Raw genomic sequence first — 19,317 nt, 5'->3', positions numbered from 1 at the left:
TACTGGGAGTCAGAGCAAACCCTCCCCTTGCAGCCCCTAGAACAGCCAGCTGTAGAGAGAGGTAAATCCCTTCTCAGCTCTGTGAAGCTCCTAAAGGACTTTACAGCCAGTGATCTCATTTCACTGGAAGATATCCAGGGACTCTTAAGGGGACTTTCATCACTTACAAACACCTTCCATTTTCTCTTTGCCATGAGGGAGTATGTAGGTGTGAGTGCATACACAGACACACTGTCCTTTTAGCACTTGAATTTAGGTACGTGAGGGTTTCTAGTGCTCAACCAAAATTGCCAGATCCTGTGTTGTCTAAAGATAACACAAGGAGAAATGTCACCTCCCCTGGGTCCATGTATCTCTCTTTCCTCACATTAGGTAGGCAGCCAAGTGAGCAATTCACTTCCTGTTGTCAAGCTGAGATGCGTTAGAGAAAGTAGTTTTGGCACCAGTGGTGGGGCTCTCAAATGGAGCTGGGGAGCCTTGGCTGGCAGCTGGGAAGCTCTGCACTCACAGGGTGAGCAGCCACCTTTGGCAGTGCTGGCAGCCCCCCAGATCCATTCTGTTCCTCGTTGCAGGAAAAGGGAGTATGATTATTTTCCCACAGTGCTGTAGAGGATTAGCCCAGAAAAGAATCCACTCCAAACTGGAGCTGACATGCAGCTACTGAACACAGTGAAGAAGAACACGGATTAAATCAGTGAGGAATGGGAGCTGTGACCCTCATTTCTCACCCCTCCGCTGGCCCCAGCATGGCAGAGCAGACGATACCCAGGTAGGTACACCCTGCAGGGTAAGGACCAGCCTTACCCCTCCTCCCCATCACTGTGTGCTCTTTGATAGCACCTCAGCTCTAACTCCCCCTCCTTCCCCGTTCAGCAGGCAACACGTTTAACCAGACAGCAAAGACAGGGCAGGCTGGCTGTGACATACAGCCAAAGCAGAATTAACCAACTCTTTACACTGTGCCTTAAACTTCTGGGGACAGAAGCGGTAACTCTATTCCTGTCCTCAGCAGCTAGAGCCCCTTAATACTAAGTTTTAGTGGTATATTTAACAGTGTTTGTGCTGTAGCAAGAATTTGCTGGCTGGGAAAACACTAAGTTCAACAAATACCTAGAGAAGGAAGAACAGACTTTGAGGGTGACATCCCTAACCTGGGGCAGGGTGAAGTGCAGGCACCAGTTACTCGGACCTCTACCGCGCTTCGTTTGACTGCAGCGAGCAGAACATACTTAATTACATTAAGGTAGCTCTGCCTGGAGATACATTATCTCACATCTGATATGGAGGTGGTCAAATTCAATTTAGATTTGCTTTCACTCTGCATTTCACACTTTATTGCTCATCCGCACTGGCAGGGCGGTTTCCAAAGCTGAGCAGACAGGAAGGCACGATGCTATAGCTTTTTGGCACCCTCAAACTACAGTGAAATGACATTGCCTAACACAATCACAGAATCACTGGGTTGGAAAAGACCTTTAAGATCATCAAGTCCAACCATTCCCATCCTAAGCTAAACCAGATCCCCAAGTACCTCATCTACCCTTTTTTTAAACACATCCAGGGAAGGTGACTCAGCCCCTCCCTGGGCAGCCTGTACAAGGCAGAACTGAAAAGGGAACTCAAATGCAGAATGTCCCAGAATTTGGTAATTTTTTTTTTAAGGAACTATCCAAAATTAATAGCTGGCACCTTTAAGTGTGGTATAATTTGATGACAGTATCTTCTTTACCCACAGCACGTAACCAGCGCTCAGGAGTGGCTCCCACTCAGCATCCCTCCATTATAACTTCATTAAGTGCCTTATTCTGTGTAAAAATTCTCCCCTCTTGGTCTGGGTAAGACCACTCCTCATGGACAGGCTTGAAGTGTAGTTGCTAACAGGATTGATTCAGTTTCTGTTTCTCCTGCCATCAGGTCTCAGTACCACTGACAAAGCAGTTCTTTTGAGAGACCCAGACCTTGCCCTGGACTGTCACCGTCCTCTCTGCCACCTTGGTTACACAACAGATAAGAGTCCTTGAGTTAAACTACATTTTAAAGCTTTATTGGTCTAAAAATAAAGTACAAAAGATTCTTACTGAAGGACCTAGTTATTTTTCTGCAAAGCCAAAGAACAGGCAGAATTCAGGCTGCCTGCTGCACGCCAGGCCTTTGCCTCCCAGAACAAATGCTTCTGCTCAGGGCAGCGTCTAGCTTGCTGCAGGGGCTGCAGTCTTCTGACACAGCTTGGCCAGCAGTCCAGCCATCTGGAGAAGCGAATTCACCCCTTCTGCTATCTTCATGTGAGTGTACCCGATTTCCTGGGGATACAGACAGAGTAAGTCTCCTGTTTTCTCTCCCAGTCTGTGTGCAGAATGACCAGTGACAAAACAGAGCACATCCCTTCCTGCTAAGAGACCAACTTCAGAGTCACTTCAATGTAAGAGACCAACTGGCTTTCTGTTCTTCCTTTTATTTTTAAACATCAAAACCCATGTTTCCCCACTTCCTTTGTAAGGAGCAAGGTGCCTGTAGTATTTGAGGACAAGTTTTACACCTGAAGAGTGATTCCATTACATCGGTTTACCTTTTGTCAATGGGCCGTTAATGTCATTTCATATTTTACTACCTATTAGAAGTATGTGCCTGCAGGAAGTTGTCAAGGAGTTATTTGAGGCTTTGATGTAAATAACAGATTTACAGCCAGCATTAAGTTTGCTATTAATTCTAGTTGATCACTCAAGTGACTTTTGGTGATCAGACTTTAAGTTTCAAGTGGCCATTCTTACTGACAAGCCAATGAGGCAGAGTGGGAAAGAAAGCAGTAGTAAGAAATTAAGAAATACTTTTTGCACTAATACATAGCACATCTCAGAAAACCCCAAGGCTGTCCCTGCAGTAGAGATCATACCATCTTAAAAAGGCCCAAAAGACCCCACCTGGGAGCTAGGTTAGAACTGACCTTGATGAATTCCAGTTTCAGATATTCTGGCATTTGAAAGGTTTTACACACACGGAAGATGTTGCCGATCACATCTTCTGGAGAGTACCCGAGTCGCCACAGGTGGGCAAGAATCTGTGCAGGCAAGAATATTCCCTCATTTATCTGCAGACCTTAGCAGGTGAGCCAAGCATATTCATTCCTGAACAGCCCTATATAACTACAGGAACCAAATGTACTGTTTATCAGATGATTTAACCTCAGTTCTTTCCCAGGTAATTCTGCTTGTTGGCTTATTCATCTGAACAGACCCCTGCATAAAAACGATTTAATTCAACTCACCTGCATGACATTGCCCTTATCTTAAAAACCAACAGACACTGTGAATTCTTCAAAAAACAAACAAGAAATTTGTGGGGAGAAAGTGTCTGTCTATGCAGACACAACCCATCAAAACCAACCTTGTATGCTTCATCAATATTTGCATTTATGCAGTGCTGTATCATTTCTTTCACAAGCAGAGGATGAGGCTCGTCACATACCTATGGCAAAGAGATATATTACACTTTGAAATATTAGAAGACAGCATTAAACCCCTGGGCTTTTCACCAAACTTCTGTAACTGCTGAAGTGCTGAATCAGACACATTCTATGACACACATTAAATTTCAAGTAATACGACTGGGACGCATCAAGAGGAGTGTGGCCAGCAGGTCACAGGAGGTGATCCTCACCCTCTGCTCTGCCCTGGTCAGGCCCCACCTGCAGTGTTGTGTCCAGTGCTGGGCTCCCTGGGATAAAAAAGACAGGGATGTCCTGGAGAGAGTCCAGAGGAGGCTATGGAGATGATGAAGGGCCTGGAGCATCTCCCCTCTGAGGAAAGGCTGAGTGAGCTGGGGCTGTTCAGCCTGGAGAGAAGAAGACTAAGGGGGGACCTTCTTCATGCTGATAAATATCTGAAGGATGGGATGCAGGGGGAAATGGGCAGCCCCTTTTCAGTGCTCTGTGGGGACAGGACAAGGGGCAATGGCTGCAAGTTAGAGCACAGGAAGAGCTTTTCCCCAGTGAGGGTGCCAGAGCCCTGGGACAGGCTGCCCAGGGGGTTGTGGAGTCTCCATCTCTGGAGATATTCCAGCCCCGTCTGGATGCCGCCCTGTGCAATATGCGCTGGGGAGCTGCTTTGGCAGAGGGATGGGACCCCATGAGCTCTCCAGGTCCCTTCCAACCTCTATCATTCTGTGATTCTGTGAGTATCCAGCTCTCCAGCCATGGCAGACTCAAGAGCATGAAATGAGAACATCTAAGTGACAAACAAAAGTATCTCCCAGCAGTTTATGCAATTTGTGAGCTTTGAGAGAGCTGGGAAGCCACAAAGCCTCAGCCTTAGGGACATTAGGGACTAACTGTTGGCATGCTCTCCCTTTTCAGAAGGCACATCTATATGGTTTTATGGCCTGATGCTGTAATTGCTACACCCACAGTGCTGTCTGCAAACTGGCACTTTCATAGCCTTCACTGTCTGGCCGATGGTCTCGCACAGCCGCAGTGCACAACAACTGTTTTACACTGGTACCAACCTTAAAGACATTTTCACTGTTTATGAAGCCAAATCCAGAATATGTGGACTGTAAGTTGTTTAATGCCTGGGAAAGAAAAAAATAAGCCTTTGTTTATTTTCTGAAGTGCTCTGCTTCTCAATCCCCTCCTCAGGATGAAATACACGTTTCTGGAAATGATGCCAAATAAGCAGTTTGCAATTGAGCAATAAAGTAAACCCCAAACATATGCAGACTTTGCTTCCTCCCACTTACTTGGTATCCATTTCCCACCAGTTCACTTTTAAGGAGTAAATCCACCATAAAACTGCACAAACCCAAGTTGTTTATAGTTACTCTTGTGCCACAGGTCACATGCCCTTTGCTTTACCTCTGCACAGATAAATCCATGACAGCAACAATCCAAAGGGGTTTTTGCCTTTCTTCTTTTACCTGTCTCATGTCTCCTTGGGCTGTGAAAATAATGGCTTCTAGTCCATCATCTGTGTAGGGTACATCCTCTTTCTCAACAATTTTCAGCAGCCTTGCAAGGATCTGTGAATCTGTCAGCTTGGTGTAACGGAGCACAGCACACCGGGACTGAATAGGTTCTAAGGACAGAGATGTGGGATTAGCATTTCCCTCTTTTCTCAAAAAACATCCCCTAATATTTGTTGTAATTTTGAAAGAAACGATCTGTTCTCAACTCTTCATCTGAATTCTTTCAAAGAAAAAGAACATGTCAGCTTCAGGCAGAATATTAGTATCTCCTTAAGCATATATAATTGATATAATGCTTTGCTTGAGTTGTTCCAGATCAGGTGCAAATATTTATGAGGCTCAGCTTGTTCTGTTCCCCTGCTTTTATGGATGTCTACATTTATCACTGCTAAACAAGAGAGACCTAAAGGTCTGCAAAGCATTGGCCTATAGGCAAAGTTATGTTTCAGAAATCGGGACAACAAAAGGGGTTTGATACATATCACACAATACATGGAGCATCTTACATTGTAGCAGGATTGGATGGAGATTAAGCTCAAAGTATGAGAAATCTGTTTCCACAGGTATGCACATCACTGTCATAGAATCATAGAATCCCAGACTGGTCTGCTTTGGAAGGGACCCCAAGGATCACAGAGTTCCAACCCCCCCTGCCACAGGCAGGGACACCAACCTCCAGGCCTGGAGCTACACAAGGTTGCCCAGGGCCCCAGCCAACCTGGCCCTGAACACCCCAAGGGATGGGGCAACCACCCCCTCTCTGGGCAGCCTGTTCCAGCCCCTCACCACTCTCTCTGCAAAGAACTCCCCCCTAATATCCAATTTCAACCTTCCTACCTTCAGCTTCACTCCATCCCCCTCACACTTGGCAGTGTTGAACCTCATTAGGTTCACCCAGTCCCACCTTTCCAGGTTGTCAGGATCCCTCTGGATGGCTCCTGTCCTTCTTTCTGTAGTGTCACCCACACCACTCAGCTTGGTGTCATCCCCAAACTTGCTGAGGGTGCACATCAAAAGCAGCTGTTCAGAGGGGTCACCAGCTACACAAAATACACTCTTTCTTTTGTGAGTTGGATGTACAGTTGGTTTGATTTTTCAGAACTATGGTTTCTTGCAACGAGCAGCTCCAAGGTATTTCTGAAAACTGACCTGGAAGTTATCCAACAGCATGGAGAACATATGACCAAACCTCTCAGGGACTAGCAGCACTTTACCTATGATCTTGTCAGAGGCATTGCACGCGAGGGCGAAGCGTGTTGTTTTGGAATAGATTTCCATTGTTCTTCTCAATGCTTGCTGGGCTCCATCTGTCATGCTGAGGTAGAAAAAGAGTTAGGACAGATTTTACCCTTTGCTGGATGCAGCCTAATGGCTATTTTTATACAAGCTTCTGAGTTTACTGATATTAAACAGTGATTTGTAAATTCCTTGATATTCTGCCTTGATAAATCAAGCAGCTTTTTCTAGTCACATGAACAAATTACCCTGTAATGTAGGTCATCACTGAGATCTCCATAAAACTACCACACAAAATGAAGCCATTAATACTCTAACAAGTACTGCTAAGAGTAGTCATTCTATACAGATGGAGGAGAATGTCCTGTTTTTGTCTGGTGAAGCTGTCTATGCAAGCCAGACCCTTTTCAAAGAGAAAGAGCAAGTAAACTGGATGATGCCACTTCATATGCAGCTAACCCACAAGTTGTTATCACCCCAATATTCAGCATCTCCTTAGAAGCAACGATCTCTGCTTGATCTGAGTAGTCTCCCAAGGACACAGTTCAATGCATATCGACCCCCTCACAAATGATTTTTGATAGCCTAATGCATATGGGCCTCCTCACAAATCATTTTGCTAGCCTGATAAAAACATCTAAGACTGCCAAGACAGATAGGACCCACTTCACGTAGCAGCTGAGGTTAATTAAGAAACAACATACCTGTCTGCTTCATCAAGGATGATTATTTTATGCCGACCTTTTGGAAGTGTGACCTTCTGCTGGGCAAACATTTTGATTTTGTTTCTCACAACATCAATGCCTCTGGAACAATAATTCAAGTGTTTCATGATCAGATGGGTGAAATTACAGAACAGGTTTTATTCAGCAGCCATGGCAGCTGAAGTGCTCCTGAGCTCCCTCTTCTCCCACTGTTTATCCCTGCCCCTTCAGCTGTGCCAGTCTAGGTGTTGTGAAGCCATGTTATAAGCCAGGCTGCCTAAGTGATGCAGATTTAAATGCCAATGTTCCTCCTTTTTGGAGGTTTTGAAAGAATAATTTAGCATTTTATATATATATATATATTTGGGGGGTTGGACCCAATGTTCTCTGGAGGTCCCTTCCAAAACCTATTATTCTATGATATATATAAAATTAACCTCGTTTACAATTCTGCCATGAAAGGCCTTACCTGGCAAAAGGCAGAGGTAAGAAAGGAGACAAAGGAGAAGCATTTAATACTGCTTTACTCTTCTGCAAGTGCTTCACACAGCTACATCCACAGACTCAGCTGTAATTCAGAGGAGTCTAGGAAAAGCTGCTGGATATGGCATTTTAGCACAACTCAGCTGCTTGTCTAGAGTTCCAGTGAAGGCTTACTTTTAAAAACAAACTATTTTAATTTTGTTCTATTTAGGAAATGAATGTTGTGAGTCCATAGCTCCTCTATAGCTGATACTAACAAAGGCAAGTAAAATGTACTATACTCATAAACATCTCTGAAGTATCTTCAGAGTATTTTGGGATGGGTCTGCTATAGAACTTGGGAAGTACAATCAGCTCTTAGTGCCTGATCCTTGGGAGTTGAGTCAGTGTCCTCTACATACCTAATGCCCTTACCCTACATTCTAAAACAACCAAAAGTAAAAAGGGATACTTGCTTTTTCATTTCAAGGCTGATGAGGTTTATTCATCCTCACCTGTCATTTGAGGCGTTCAGTTCCAAAACAGCATCCTTCAACGCAGGACCAAGCAGAGCACGAGCCAAGCAGAGGATACTGGTGGTTTTACCTGTTCCTGGGGGACCCTAAAAATGCAAAATGCAAGGATTACTCTTAAGTTTAATGTCACTGATGTACTCTCCACAATACTTCCTAGTCATGACAAACAGCTGCAACAGAGGAACTGCAGAGAGCACATCAGACTAGAGGTTGCCTGAGTTCAGGATCCTGCCTCCAACTGAGCAGAGAAATGCCACAGGGAGCATCACAAGACATGTTTCACTAGGCACACAAGGACCAGGTCAGTTGCTGTGTATTCCACCCAGAACTCTGCTCTGTGATGTACATTCAGCATCTCTCTCAGCAATCTATTCAGGCACAATGCAAATCTATCCTGGGAGGCTACTGTGGATTGATTTCAGAAGCCAATGCAGTGAAACCCAGTACAACACAGCAATACTCACAGCTATTATAATATTTGGTACGTTCCCCTCTTTTGCAAAGACCTATGAAAGAAGAGTAACAAAAAAATTATATAAGAAAATACCAGGAATAAACTGTTTCAAATTCTATTACAAGCATGAGAAGTAAAGTGAATCCATTCTTCCTTCCTGCTTTAATTTTTTTGGACCTTCCTACTTTTGTATTACTTTTAATTGAACCAGTCAGTCCTTAGAATGATAAAGGAAAACTTCAAAGCACTTAATTCCACAGATCTTTAGGACTTAATTTTGCCTTTCCTTTGCACCCATTATATGTTTGCTAGTATAAGCTTTCTGCTTACAAATACTGTGTTTACAAACTCATGTTTACAAAGAAAATAGTTTTCTTCCAGAAAACCATTGAATTTACTTTTTTCTGTTGTTATATAAATTGTATTTGATCATTGAAATAATGTTGTAACAGCTACATATTTGTATCAAAACAGAGCCAATTCAAACTGCATCCTGATTCAAGAAGGTGTAGTTTCCTTAGGGCACCACCCAAGTATGTCCTACAATACCTAATTTCTGAAGTAAATCAGGAAGGTTTTTACCACATTTTCAAGTACAGATGTAAAAATACAACAGTGCTTTTAATGGCCTGTACATGTGTGCAGAACTAGGCTTTTTGAGGTAACCCACAAAGATAAAAAGGACAGTTACACACCTCCAGCCTGCTCACAGTATCTTCATTTCCAACTATTTCACATAGTTTCATGGGTCTGTATTTTTCCACCCTGTAAAGGCAAAATCCAACACTCTTCAGTAGGTCTAACAAAGCTTTAGTAGTGCTTTACATTGTCTTGCACTTGGGCTGGAGGAATCCCAGATATATTGACAGCCTGGGAGAAGAGGACAAGGGGGATGGAGTGAAGCTGAAGGAAGGAAGGTTGAAATTGGATTTTAGGGGGAAGTTCTTTCCAGAGAGAGTGGTGAGGGGCTGGAAGAGGCTGCCCAGAGAGGGGGTGGGTGCCCCATCCCTGGAGGTGTTCAAGGCCAGGTTGGATGGGGCCCTGGGCAACCTTGTGTAGCTCCAGGCCTGGAGGTTGGTGTCCCTGCCTGTGGCAGGGGGGTTGGAGCTCTGTGATCCTTGGGGTCCCTTCCAACCCAGACCAGTCTGGGATTCTATGAAGAGGATGTTTATAGTGAGATAACACGGGACAAAGAGGACTTGAAGCATCCAAGAAGTTGGATGCCTCACTCTGCCACCAGGGCTACGGGGAGCAGCTGGCCTGTGCGCTCTCCCACGGGGGGCAATGCCCAAGCCCGGGGGTAAGGCCTTGGCGCCCGGGGCCAGCAGGCGGGCAGGGCCCACCCGAACCCCTCAGCGGCGGCGCGTGCGGACACAGGCCCGACCGCCCAGCGGGAGCTCCCGCCAACGGTGCCCCGCGCCCCGCCCCCTCTCCCTCCATTGGCCAGGCCCCTCCAGGGCCCGCCTCCTGCTCCGCTCCGCAGCAATGGCCGCGCGGCTTCGGCCCTTTCTCCCGCCCCCGGCCCCGCCACGCAGGCGCTGAGTGGCCGCCCGCGCTCCCCTGCCCGTAGCCTGCCCCGCGCGGGCCGCGCCGCCGCTCACCAGGGCAGTTCGTAATGGCCGCCGCCGGCGGCAGGAGCGGCCCCTGGGGGGTCGGCGGAGCCTCGCCTCTCGCCTGCCGCGGGCCCGGCCTTCTCGTCCTCCGCGGCCTCAACCTCCATCTCCATCCCGGCGGCGGCTGGTGCGGCGCGGGCCCGTCTCCGTGAGGGGCGCGCCGCGCTCCCGGGCCCGCCTCGCGGGGCGGGACGGGGCGGTGAGGGCCGGCGGGGTGCGGCCTCCCCAGGGCGGGTTCTCTCCGGCGCCCTCGCCGGGCCGGAGCCTCGGGCGCGCTGCGGGATGTGGCAGGCGGGGCCGGGCCTTGCTGGGGCTGGCAAAGGGCCGTGGGGGCTGGGTGTGGGTTTGTGCGTTGGAGCCTGGCTGGTTTATCGGGCCTGCTGACGGGTTGGGCGGTAGTGAAGCGCTCTGAGCTGCAGGAGTCTGGAGGCTGCCTCTCTGCTGGCTGCATTTATGTCTCCCTGTGCAAGGAAAACAATAAAAGCCACGCTGCAAAATGCCCCTGAGTTATGTGTGACGGGGAAGTGTGGGGCTCTGTGCTCAGTTCTGGGCCCCTCGCTACAGGAAGGATGCTGAGGTGCTGGAGTGTGTCCAGAGGAGGGTGACAAAGGTGGGGAAGGGGCTGGAGCACAAGTCCTGTGAGGAGCTGCTGAGGGAGCTGGGGCTTTTAGTCTGGAGAAAAAGATGCTGAGGGGAGACCTCACTACTCTCTACAGCTCCCTGCAAAGAGGTTGCAGAGATGTTGGGGTTGGTCTCTCCTCTCAGGTGAGAAGCAATAGGATGAGAGGAAATGGCTTAAAACTGCCCCAGGGGAGATTTAAGTCAGATATCAGGCAGAATTTCTGTACTGAAAGTGTTGTCAGGCGTTGGCACAGGCTGCCCAGGGAGGTGGTGGAGTCCCCATCCCTGGAGGTATTTAAAAGGTGTGTGTAGGTGAAGTGCTTAAGGACATGGTCCAGAGGTGGGCTGGGCTGTGGTTGGACTTGACCTGAAGGGTGTCTCCCAGCCCAGGTGATTCTGTGATTCCATTTACGTTAGAATTTGTGTGTCTGTGATAGCTCTAAGCCTCAGTAATTCCTGGGACCCTGACACAACCTCAAGGTCTGCTGGTGCTTCATGCAATCAATGATACTTGTAGCTCAGTGGGCAGGAGGCACACCCTTCACACTGGGCTCTAATTCTTTGAGAAGTGTTTCTAATTTCAGATTGGGCTGAGGCAGGGACTTGGAGCTGATTGTACTTGAGGCTGTATCAGCAGTGATGCTTCTCTAAGGGAGTAACTTCCTATTTCTTGCCACAACATTTGCACCCCAGTGTTATTGTCAGTGCCTGTTACTGGGTGTTTTGAGGTTGGCACATAAATGCTCTCAGCCTGTGGAAGTGCTTCTGCCTGTGGCCTGACAGTGATGGGGTTTGCTCAGTTCCTTGCAAGGCTCTCAAACTGGAGGGTGAAGTTTCTGTTACGCAAAGCACAGTCTTGTATCTGAGTTTTTATGTGAGGTAGTCAGTGCTTTAATGTTCCTTTGCATACAGCTGTGCACAGCTCATAATGGCTTTAGGTTAAATGTTATTTAAGAGTGAGATTGTCAGTGGCCTGCAGTATTTACATGGCTGGCTGAACTAGCTGTGGATGAACTACACTTCTGTTGGAGGAAAAGTGGGGAATTAGCATGATTATGTGGCATCTGAGAGTAAGACAGTTGGCATTTTTTGTTGTTACTCAGGCTGCTTGTAGCAGACATGCTGGATGAATAGTTTGTTCCTCCAGTACCTCAAGCTCCTGATGTTACTCTTTGAATTGAATGTTCTGCAGTACTCAGCAGAGCCTGTGGTGAGACAGTGAAATGCTGCAGCTGCACCCAGCGCTGCTGGTCATGGAAGTCTCACCAGAGCACACCAGGCACGCTCTGGTTCCTTGCCAAATGAAACACTTGTTACGCTCTCAGGAAGTACCAGCCTCTGGATAAGATGTAATTGTCCTGGCCAGCACTAATTCTGCCACTCTGGGTGGAGGATTGCCACTGATTAGCACCCAAAGGACAGCAGGAAAGGCTGTTCATAAGAACTGTGGCAGAGACCCTGATGAGAGGTGTTGTCATGTGTTTCTGATAACCAGTTGCAATGGTGGGGCTTCTCTGGAGCAGAGTCTTCTAAGGCCCTGCAGCCCCTGGGTAGGCAGTAACTCCTCACTTCCCTGCAGTGGCTCTGTAGTACACAAAACAGGTATTTATTGAGGATGCAGCACTATTATTGGTAGGGATGTGTGGCAGGTAGACAGGCAGACCTAAGCTGAAAGTTTTAAAACCCCTCTGCCTTGAAATCTGAACTGTTTCTATTGTGTTCTGTCTGTTGAGATGACAGGATACATCTGGGACAAGTTTGATTCCAAATTCGGTGCTGGAGTGGCAGAACTCTTCTGATGTGTCACCAGCAGTGCCTGGGTGCACATGAATGCAGCAGATGCACTGTGCCCTGAAAGGAGACTAACCCTGAATTTTAGATTGTCTTTTCTGACCTGTTTCCCACCCCAGAGGATATACATATATATATATATATATAAAACTTACTAGGTATTTGCAGTCAGTATAGAGTGCAGGCACAGGTTTGTGGCTGAGGATTTAGTTAGCAAGTGGGATGCTCCTCTTGGGTGCATTCAAAGGCATGCCCTGCTAGTAATGGAGATCCCCATCAGAGAGGGAGGGAGAGGTTTTGTGGTTGTCCCAGCTGCAGGTGCTTGATGTAGAGAACAAGTCCTTTGAAGACCTTGTGGAGGCTCTTTTCAGATCAGCTCCAGCCAAGGGCTTGTGCTTTGGCTCCTACGGGGAAGCTAAAGCCCAATGCAACAAGTTTCATCAGAGGTAAATGCAGAAGTTGTGGCAGAAGAATTGCTGCTTTGCATGCTATGGTTGGTGAAGCTGAGGGCAGCTTGTTTTGAGTTTAAGAAGTTAAAATTACTGAAGACAAAAAAAGTGAGACAGTAGTTGGAGGACAGTGAAAAGCAAGTGATGAAATTATGAGGGGTGATGTGAGGTGTAACATTGTCATGGTTTAGCCCCAGCCAGCAACTGAGCACCACCCAACCTCTCACTCTGATGGGGGACAGAACCAGAAGGCAAAGAGAGAAATTTTGGGTTGGGATAAAGACAGTTTAATGGGACACACATAGAAACAGGAAGATGGTAATAATAACGTGTATTAATAATATATACACAAGTGATGAACAACACAATGTCTCTCTCCACCCACAGTTGATGCTGCACAAGACCCCCCAGCTGTCTGCCCAGCCTCTCAGCCCACACGTGCAAGCAAAGCAAACCACAGAACTCATTCACCACTTCCCATCAGCAGGCAGGTGTTCAGCCATCACCCCGGAGTCAGTGCTGCATGAGACACCCAGCTGCACCCCACTGACCCCCCCACGCCTCAAGTTACAAGAGGAACATGACATCTTATGGTACAGAATATCCCTCTTGGCCAGTTTGGGTCACCTTTGCCTCCTCATCAGCAGGGCAGCATGAGGAGTCCTCTACTGTTTGGCAGCAACTAAAATATCTGTGTTATGGATGTGATCCTCATCCTAAATCCCAAACACAGCCCTACACAGCAGCTGCTTAGGAAGGATCTTTGTCCAGGTTTCAGCAGGGATAAATCCCCAGGGAGGTGGTTGAATCCCAGGGAGGGGCAGAGTCACCTTCCCTGGGTGTGTTTAAAAAAGGGTAGATGAGGTACTTAGGGATCTGGTTTAGCTTAGGATGGGAATGGTTGGACTTGATGATCTTAAAGGTCTTTTCCAACCTTGTGATTCTGTGAAAATCCAGAAGGCGATGGAAATAAAGCACAAGAGAGGAAACTACCTATAGGCAGTTGCTGGTGGAAGTATGTGTCTGTACTGCATAACCAGTGCAGATAGGCAATGAAACCATCCTTGTATACAGTGGGTTTGGGAGTGGAGAGCTCTTTCCTATTCCAGGTCATTGAACTCTTTCCTATTCCAGGTCATTTTGCTTTTGGAGTCAATCTGTGAGTTCTCGTTAAGGCCAACACTAGTACACGTTACCCAGCAGATGTGAAAGGCTGAGACCTTAAATCAGTGTGCCAAGAGAGGCACAAAGTTCCTTTGGCTGCCTGCTCCCAGTCTCCAGCCAGCCCTGCAGCCCCAGTTGAAGCTGCCACCTCCTCTTGCAGCAGTGCTGTTGTTCAGCAGCCGCAAGTAGGTCACGTAGCACAGCCTGGCTGCCAGGCCAGTGCAGAGCCTGCAGTCCCCTTGGAGGCTACTCCCTGCTTGCTCGCTCTCCAGTTAGGCTGGAGACAGCAGAATGAATTCAGACACTACCAACCCTTGTATCTTGTGCTCACTGGGGCTGAGAGTGTGAAGTGAAGCTGCTACAGACACCAGTGATGGTGGGGTGGTGAGGAGGGAGGCTGGGCCAGTGCTTTCTGGCGAGGGTCTGCGTGGGCTTGACGTGTCTGCACCCTGACTGACAGGAGCCCTGACTCCTGTGGAGCTGCTGTGCTTGAGCCTCAGGAGCAAAACAGGGAGTCAAACTGTCAGTACATGCAGGGTATTAATGTGTACTTGTAGCACCATAGCACTCCTCCATTCTCCAGATGGTTATCCCTAGAACGCCCCTGGCAGGTACAGGTGTGTTGATCTGAGCTAACATTATGTATGCTGTTTAAAATTCCCTCCCAGTCCTAATGGCTGAGGTGACACATCTGCTCTCCATCAGCTCACTGTGGTCTGCTAGCTTATTTCCCCATCCACTACCTCATCCTTCCTCTCTCCTTAGCACCTCTAGTAGCTGCAGAGCAACAGCAGAACAGCCTTGAGTCAACGCAGCGTGACATCTGCCTGCCCTGTTCCCCCAGCACTTCTATTTATGGCATCTCATTGTTTTTTACATTTTCATTAATACCTTTAAATGGATTTTTTCCAGTGCTGTGGCATGGAATCAGAAGCAGCACACTGACTTATGTCTGCAGGTAGGAAATCCATACAGCTGAAAGTGAGGCAGGTCACAGACTGTGGTGAGAAAGTAGCTGGAAAGATAAATTTGAGTTTATTGCTACCAGGAGACTCTAGTGGTGGATATATTTACATTCTGTTTTATAAACACCTGAAAACACTTAAAAGAGTGGATTTAGATTATGGCAAGTTTAAACCTGAGCAGCTTTACTATGATTTTTATGTGTGTGTTGAGGAACAAATTATTATTGGCCCAGTGCTTTACAAGAAGAGGGTTCAGGAGCAGTGCCCTGGTAGTCCTACTCGCCTGGGTTTGGATGCTTAAGAGTTGCAATTTCCTTTCCTTTTCCTGTTTAGCACGAAGCAGACACCAAGTGTCCAGTAGAAGACCAGACGTGTGGTTACAGCTCTAGTCAGTAGAGGGAGTACGGACACCTGTATTAAAGCCACACAGGGTCACCCGTGAGAGCCAAGAGAAGAGACTTTCTCCTTGAATTCCTTTCCTGTCTACAAAAAACCCCAAGGTAAATTCTTTAAGCATACATTTTCCTAGACGGCAGAATGCAGCTGTTGGCCACTAACGCTGTTGATAAAGGCAGAAGTGTAGGAGAGGGGAATGACCCTCTGTGCTTGCCATGCTGTTCTCTGTATGGCAGTCACCCTGTGAGCCACTTGTGCTTGCTCCATGCCAGGATCTGGTGTCACTGTCAGTGGTCATTCCCACAAGTAGGAGCCTCCGGGCAGGACTCTGGACTCCTCCATCGCCTTGAGAAAGTGATTGTGTGAGTGACTTCTATTGCCAGACTGAGCTGCAGGAGCCACTGCTGGCTCATGGGAAGTTCCTCATCCCCCATCACACCCAGGTCCTTCTCAGCAGGGCTGCTCCCCAGGAGCTCTTCTCCCAGGCTGTCAATATGTCTGAGAAAATGGTTTGTGAACTTTTCCTTAGTCTGGGAGATCAGGAAAGGGAAGGGTCCTGAGTTACTGAGTGAAGGTGTGTTCTGGTTTATGGCATTAAAGTATAGCAAAGGCCCAGTGCTGCACTGGCCAGTCCTGCACAGTGGTGCCAGGGTGGCCCTAGAGCTCCAGGCAGCAACTTTCAAACAAGATCTAACAGGAGACTGTGGAGATAAACCTTTGGAGATTAACCCTGCAATCCAGGCTCTGTTCCAGCTGGGCTAACCCTGAATTCCCCTTGCCTTGTTCAGTACATCCCCTGATTAAAGACACTTGTTGCTCATTGATCCTAATGCCACGGTTTGGAAGTTATCACATAAGTTTGAGAAATGGGTGTGAGGAGAGAAAAACCTTCTCTTTCCTGCATGAGTCATCTGGAGTTTGCTCCTCCCAAGCAAACAAGCCCAGTCAGTGGCCTCACAGGCAGGTTTGAACACAGGTTGGAGTATCTCTGGGTATGTAGTGACTTCCTTGGAAACGCTGGATTTCCCTGCAGCAGGGGATGTAAGGTGATGATCCTCAAACACAAAGGCAGAGGGAAAGGACAGTGAGTTCCCCTGTCCAGAGAGCTCCACTGAAGCAGCAGAGGAATTTGTCATTTCAGTGACAGTGTTTAAATGCTACATAACAAAAGGAGACAGTTTGCTTGTCTTGTCTAGTCACCCCTAAATCTGGCTTTAATGGTGTGTCAGAGTAACAGTTAATCTAATCAATTAAAGTTAAACATTAGCTTATATAGCCCTTCTCTAGGGTTTGGGGTTTTTTTATTGTACAAAGCAGCTTTAGGTGTAGGAAAAAGGGAGAATCCTTGCATCCCTCTCCTTTGGTTCACACATCTAAGAGCACTTTGGTGAGGTAGAAACTTCATCTTCCTCAGTGGTTTGAACAGCTTCCACACTGCAAGTCACAGGACACAGTGTTTCTGTCAAAACTGGCTTGGGGGAGCCTGAAGCCACTGCCTAGGTATGGCTGGTTGATTAATTGTTGTTTGGTTAATTGGTGGGCTGTCTTGAGGATATGTTCTTTTACATTTGCAGGTTCTGTGTCAGATTTTGTAAATGCCTTTGGGCTTCCTCTGGGAGTGAGACCACTGCAATCACTGTCAGGATTTCTCATCACCTTTTATTCAAATGTTTTCTTTCTTCAGAGCTTGATTTTTGGTAAAGCTTTGAAAGAGATGAGTTTTACAAATATCTGTTTAAATTGGATTCTGGTTAGAGCACCTAAACTACTCCTCTGTTCTGGGAGCTCAGAAGTTTGGTTTGTAGCTCTTGGTGACTGAGGTTTGTTGAGGGGGAAATTGGGGATGTGTGTGTTGGAAGGGAGAAACTGTCAGTAACTGAGGAGCAGAGAAATGTCCTGCCTGAGCTTGAGGTTCCCACAGGCTTTGAGCATGCTGAAGGCAGCTGGATGCTGGATGTGTGAGCAGGGTTTTCAGACTGAGCTCACTAATGAGAAAGGAGTGTGGTTCCAGTCTGTGGTAGTGCAGGAAAAAACCTCCCACGGACGTGAGTAAAACCAGAACCTAATTTGGGGGTGGTCTTTAGGAGGTTTTCTTCCTTTTAAAGTTTCTTTCTCCAACAGTCAACTTAGGTGATGAGACTTGTCTCTCCCTCCCCTTGCCCTCCCTCCCATCATGAAGAGCACCTTAAATATTAATTTATTTTTTATCTAATCCCACCAGATGCCATTATCAATCCATGTTTTACAGCCCCACAGGAAAGCTTTGCCTATAAAATCTTGGCATTATTAAATGAATGTTGGCTGCTGCATCCCAGGGTGCATTTTTCTGCCTCTCCTGATGCATGGGGGGTTTTTTATTGTCTTGTTTTTTCCCTTTCCTCCCCTTTCATTTTGACTGCCGTGCTGTGACTCGTTTCTCATTTGCTCAGCCCTGCAGGGAAGATATTCTGAGGACTAATATTCATTAGGCAGTAATTAAAACAATGAAGGCTGGATGTAAATGTAAAATGCTACATTGCTTTAGTGGTTTTCAAGAAATAAATCTTCCCCTGCATGTATCCTTTTCTAGGAATCTGTGGGAAAGGGATAGGAAGCTGCTTGCTTTCCCTGCAGGGACCAGAACTCTGCAAGGAGGAGTTGGATCTTCTGAGAAAGGTCTGTGCAAAGCAGCCAGCCAGGCTGAGGAATTGAGGAGCAGGGAGTCCTGAGCCAGCCTCAGGTCTGAGCTGGGAGGGGAGCAGCTACTGCTCCTCTGCACACAGCTGGGGCTCAGGTGCCAGAAACACCACCTGCAACTTCAGACCTCAGGGAAGGGAAGGTTTGCAGCAGGTTCTTTTCTCTGCTGATAGAAAGGATGGGCTTGTGAGCAGGAGGAGATAGAGGGCTGTGTGGGAGGACAAGGTCTCTTTTCCCAGGGAAGATGCTTATTTGGAGCTCAGGCACGCTCCTGTTCTCAAACACATGTTGCCAAACAGTCCTTGTGGCTTTAGGACCTGAGGGGAGTGTGGCAAAGTCGTGGAGAGAGATTACCTGGAGAACTCAGAGCAGCAGCTTCTGCAAAGGACTGCAGCCCCTCCAAAGCAACCCTGGGCATGTATCCCTGCTGAGCCTGCAGCAGACGTTCCCCCTGTGATGCAGTGACTCCCTGCTCACCCCACAGCCAGACACCAGCCCAGTCTGTTCCACTGCAGCGCTGGGGCACCCTGTGGGACGCTCAGTTTGCACTTTGTGACCCTCCTTCCTACCGCTGGGGGAAGGCTGGTGTGGAGGGAGCTGTTGTGCTTCCAGTTCTGCCTCTCCCTGGTGTCTTGGACGTTTGCCGAGTGCCCCCAAGAAATATTTACTTCCTGGTTGGGTTTTTTTTCTTGCTTAGACCTCCTGAGGCCTCATTTTTCATGAATAAAATATGAGCTGTTCTCCTGGAGCCACGAAGGGAGGAAACCACTGCCAGCTGGTGTGGCCACTGCTTTTTATTGCTGTGGTTGCTGATGCCTCCGCCCCTGCAGGCAGGGACACCCCAGTCAGAGAACAGCTTGGGGTTTAGTCCTGGGACTGCTCCCAGGGTGAACTGGGCAGTCTAAAGCCAGTTCAGCTCACTTTGTGTGTACCTTGTTCCAAATAGCTTGTAACAGAGGAATTGAAGTGTTTCAGTTTGAACTGAAATGGTCTCTGATTTACCTCTGGATCAGAGCACGTCACTGGCTGGCGCTGGCTTTTCGGTCTGTTGCAGACAGTGGATGTTTCCCTGGTGTGTCCCATTCCCCTCCCTCTCCCCCCCCCATTTTTTAATTATTCATCCAGATGAATCTAGAGCTGTACAATCATTTCTCTTAACTGAATTACATCTTGATTTTTCCATCTGTTTCCAAAGTTTATCAAGATGGTTTTGCATTAGGTTTGGTTTTCTGCTTTTCTTGCAGCTCTTCTTCTCTTGGCATCTTGATCAGATTTAAGAGACATGATATGAAAA

General features: G+C 47.5%; 1 protein-coding gene across 1 annotated transcript; it reads right to left on the bottom strand.

Moving 5' to 3' along the window:
- Positions 1–2,022: 2,022 nt before the first annotated feature.
- Positions 2,023–10,074, bottom strand: RFC2 (replication factor C subunit 2; the record flags this gene model as incomplete). The annotated part of the gene is made up of 11 exons (XM_084272829.1): positions 2,023–2,300; positions 2,942–3,055; positions 3,382–3,462; positions 4,498–4,563; positions 4,909–5,066; positions 6,171–6,271; positions 6,897–6,998; positions 7,874–7,980; positions 8,359–8,400; positions 9,044–9,113; positions 9,950–10,074. The coding sequence occupies 11 exons, from the start codon at positions 10,072–10,074 to the stop codon at positions 2,190–2,192; spliced, it is 1,077 nt and encodes a 358-aa protein (XP_084128955.1). The 3' UTR covers positions 2,023–2,189.
- Positions 10,075–19,317: the final 9,243 nt, after the last annotated feature.

This window comes from Gallinula chloropus (genome assembly GCF_964237585.1).
Source record: "Gallinula chloropus genome assembly, chromosome: 19".
Classification (NCBI taxonomy): domain Eukaryota; kingdom Metazoa; phylum Chordata; class Aves; order Gruiformes; family Rallidae; genus Gallinula; species Gallinula chloropus.
The sequence above is the reverse complement of the archived record's forward strand: the minus strand, read 5'-3'. Positions and strand labels throughout refer to the sequence as shown.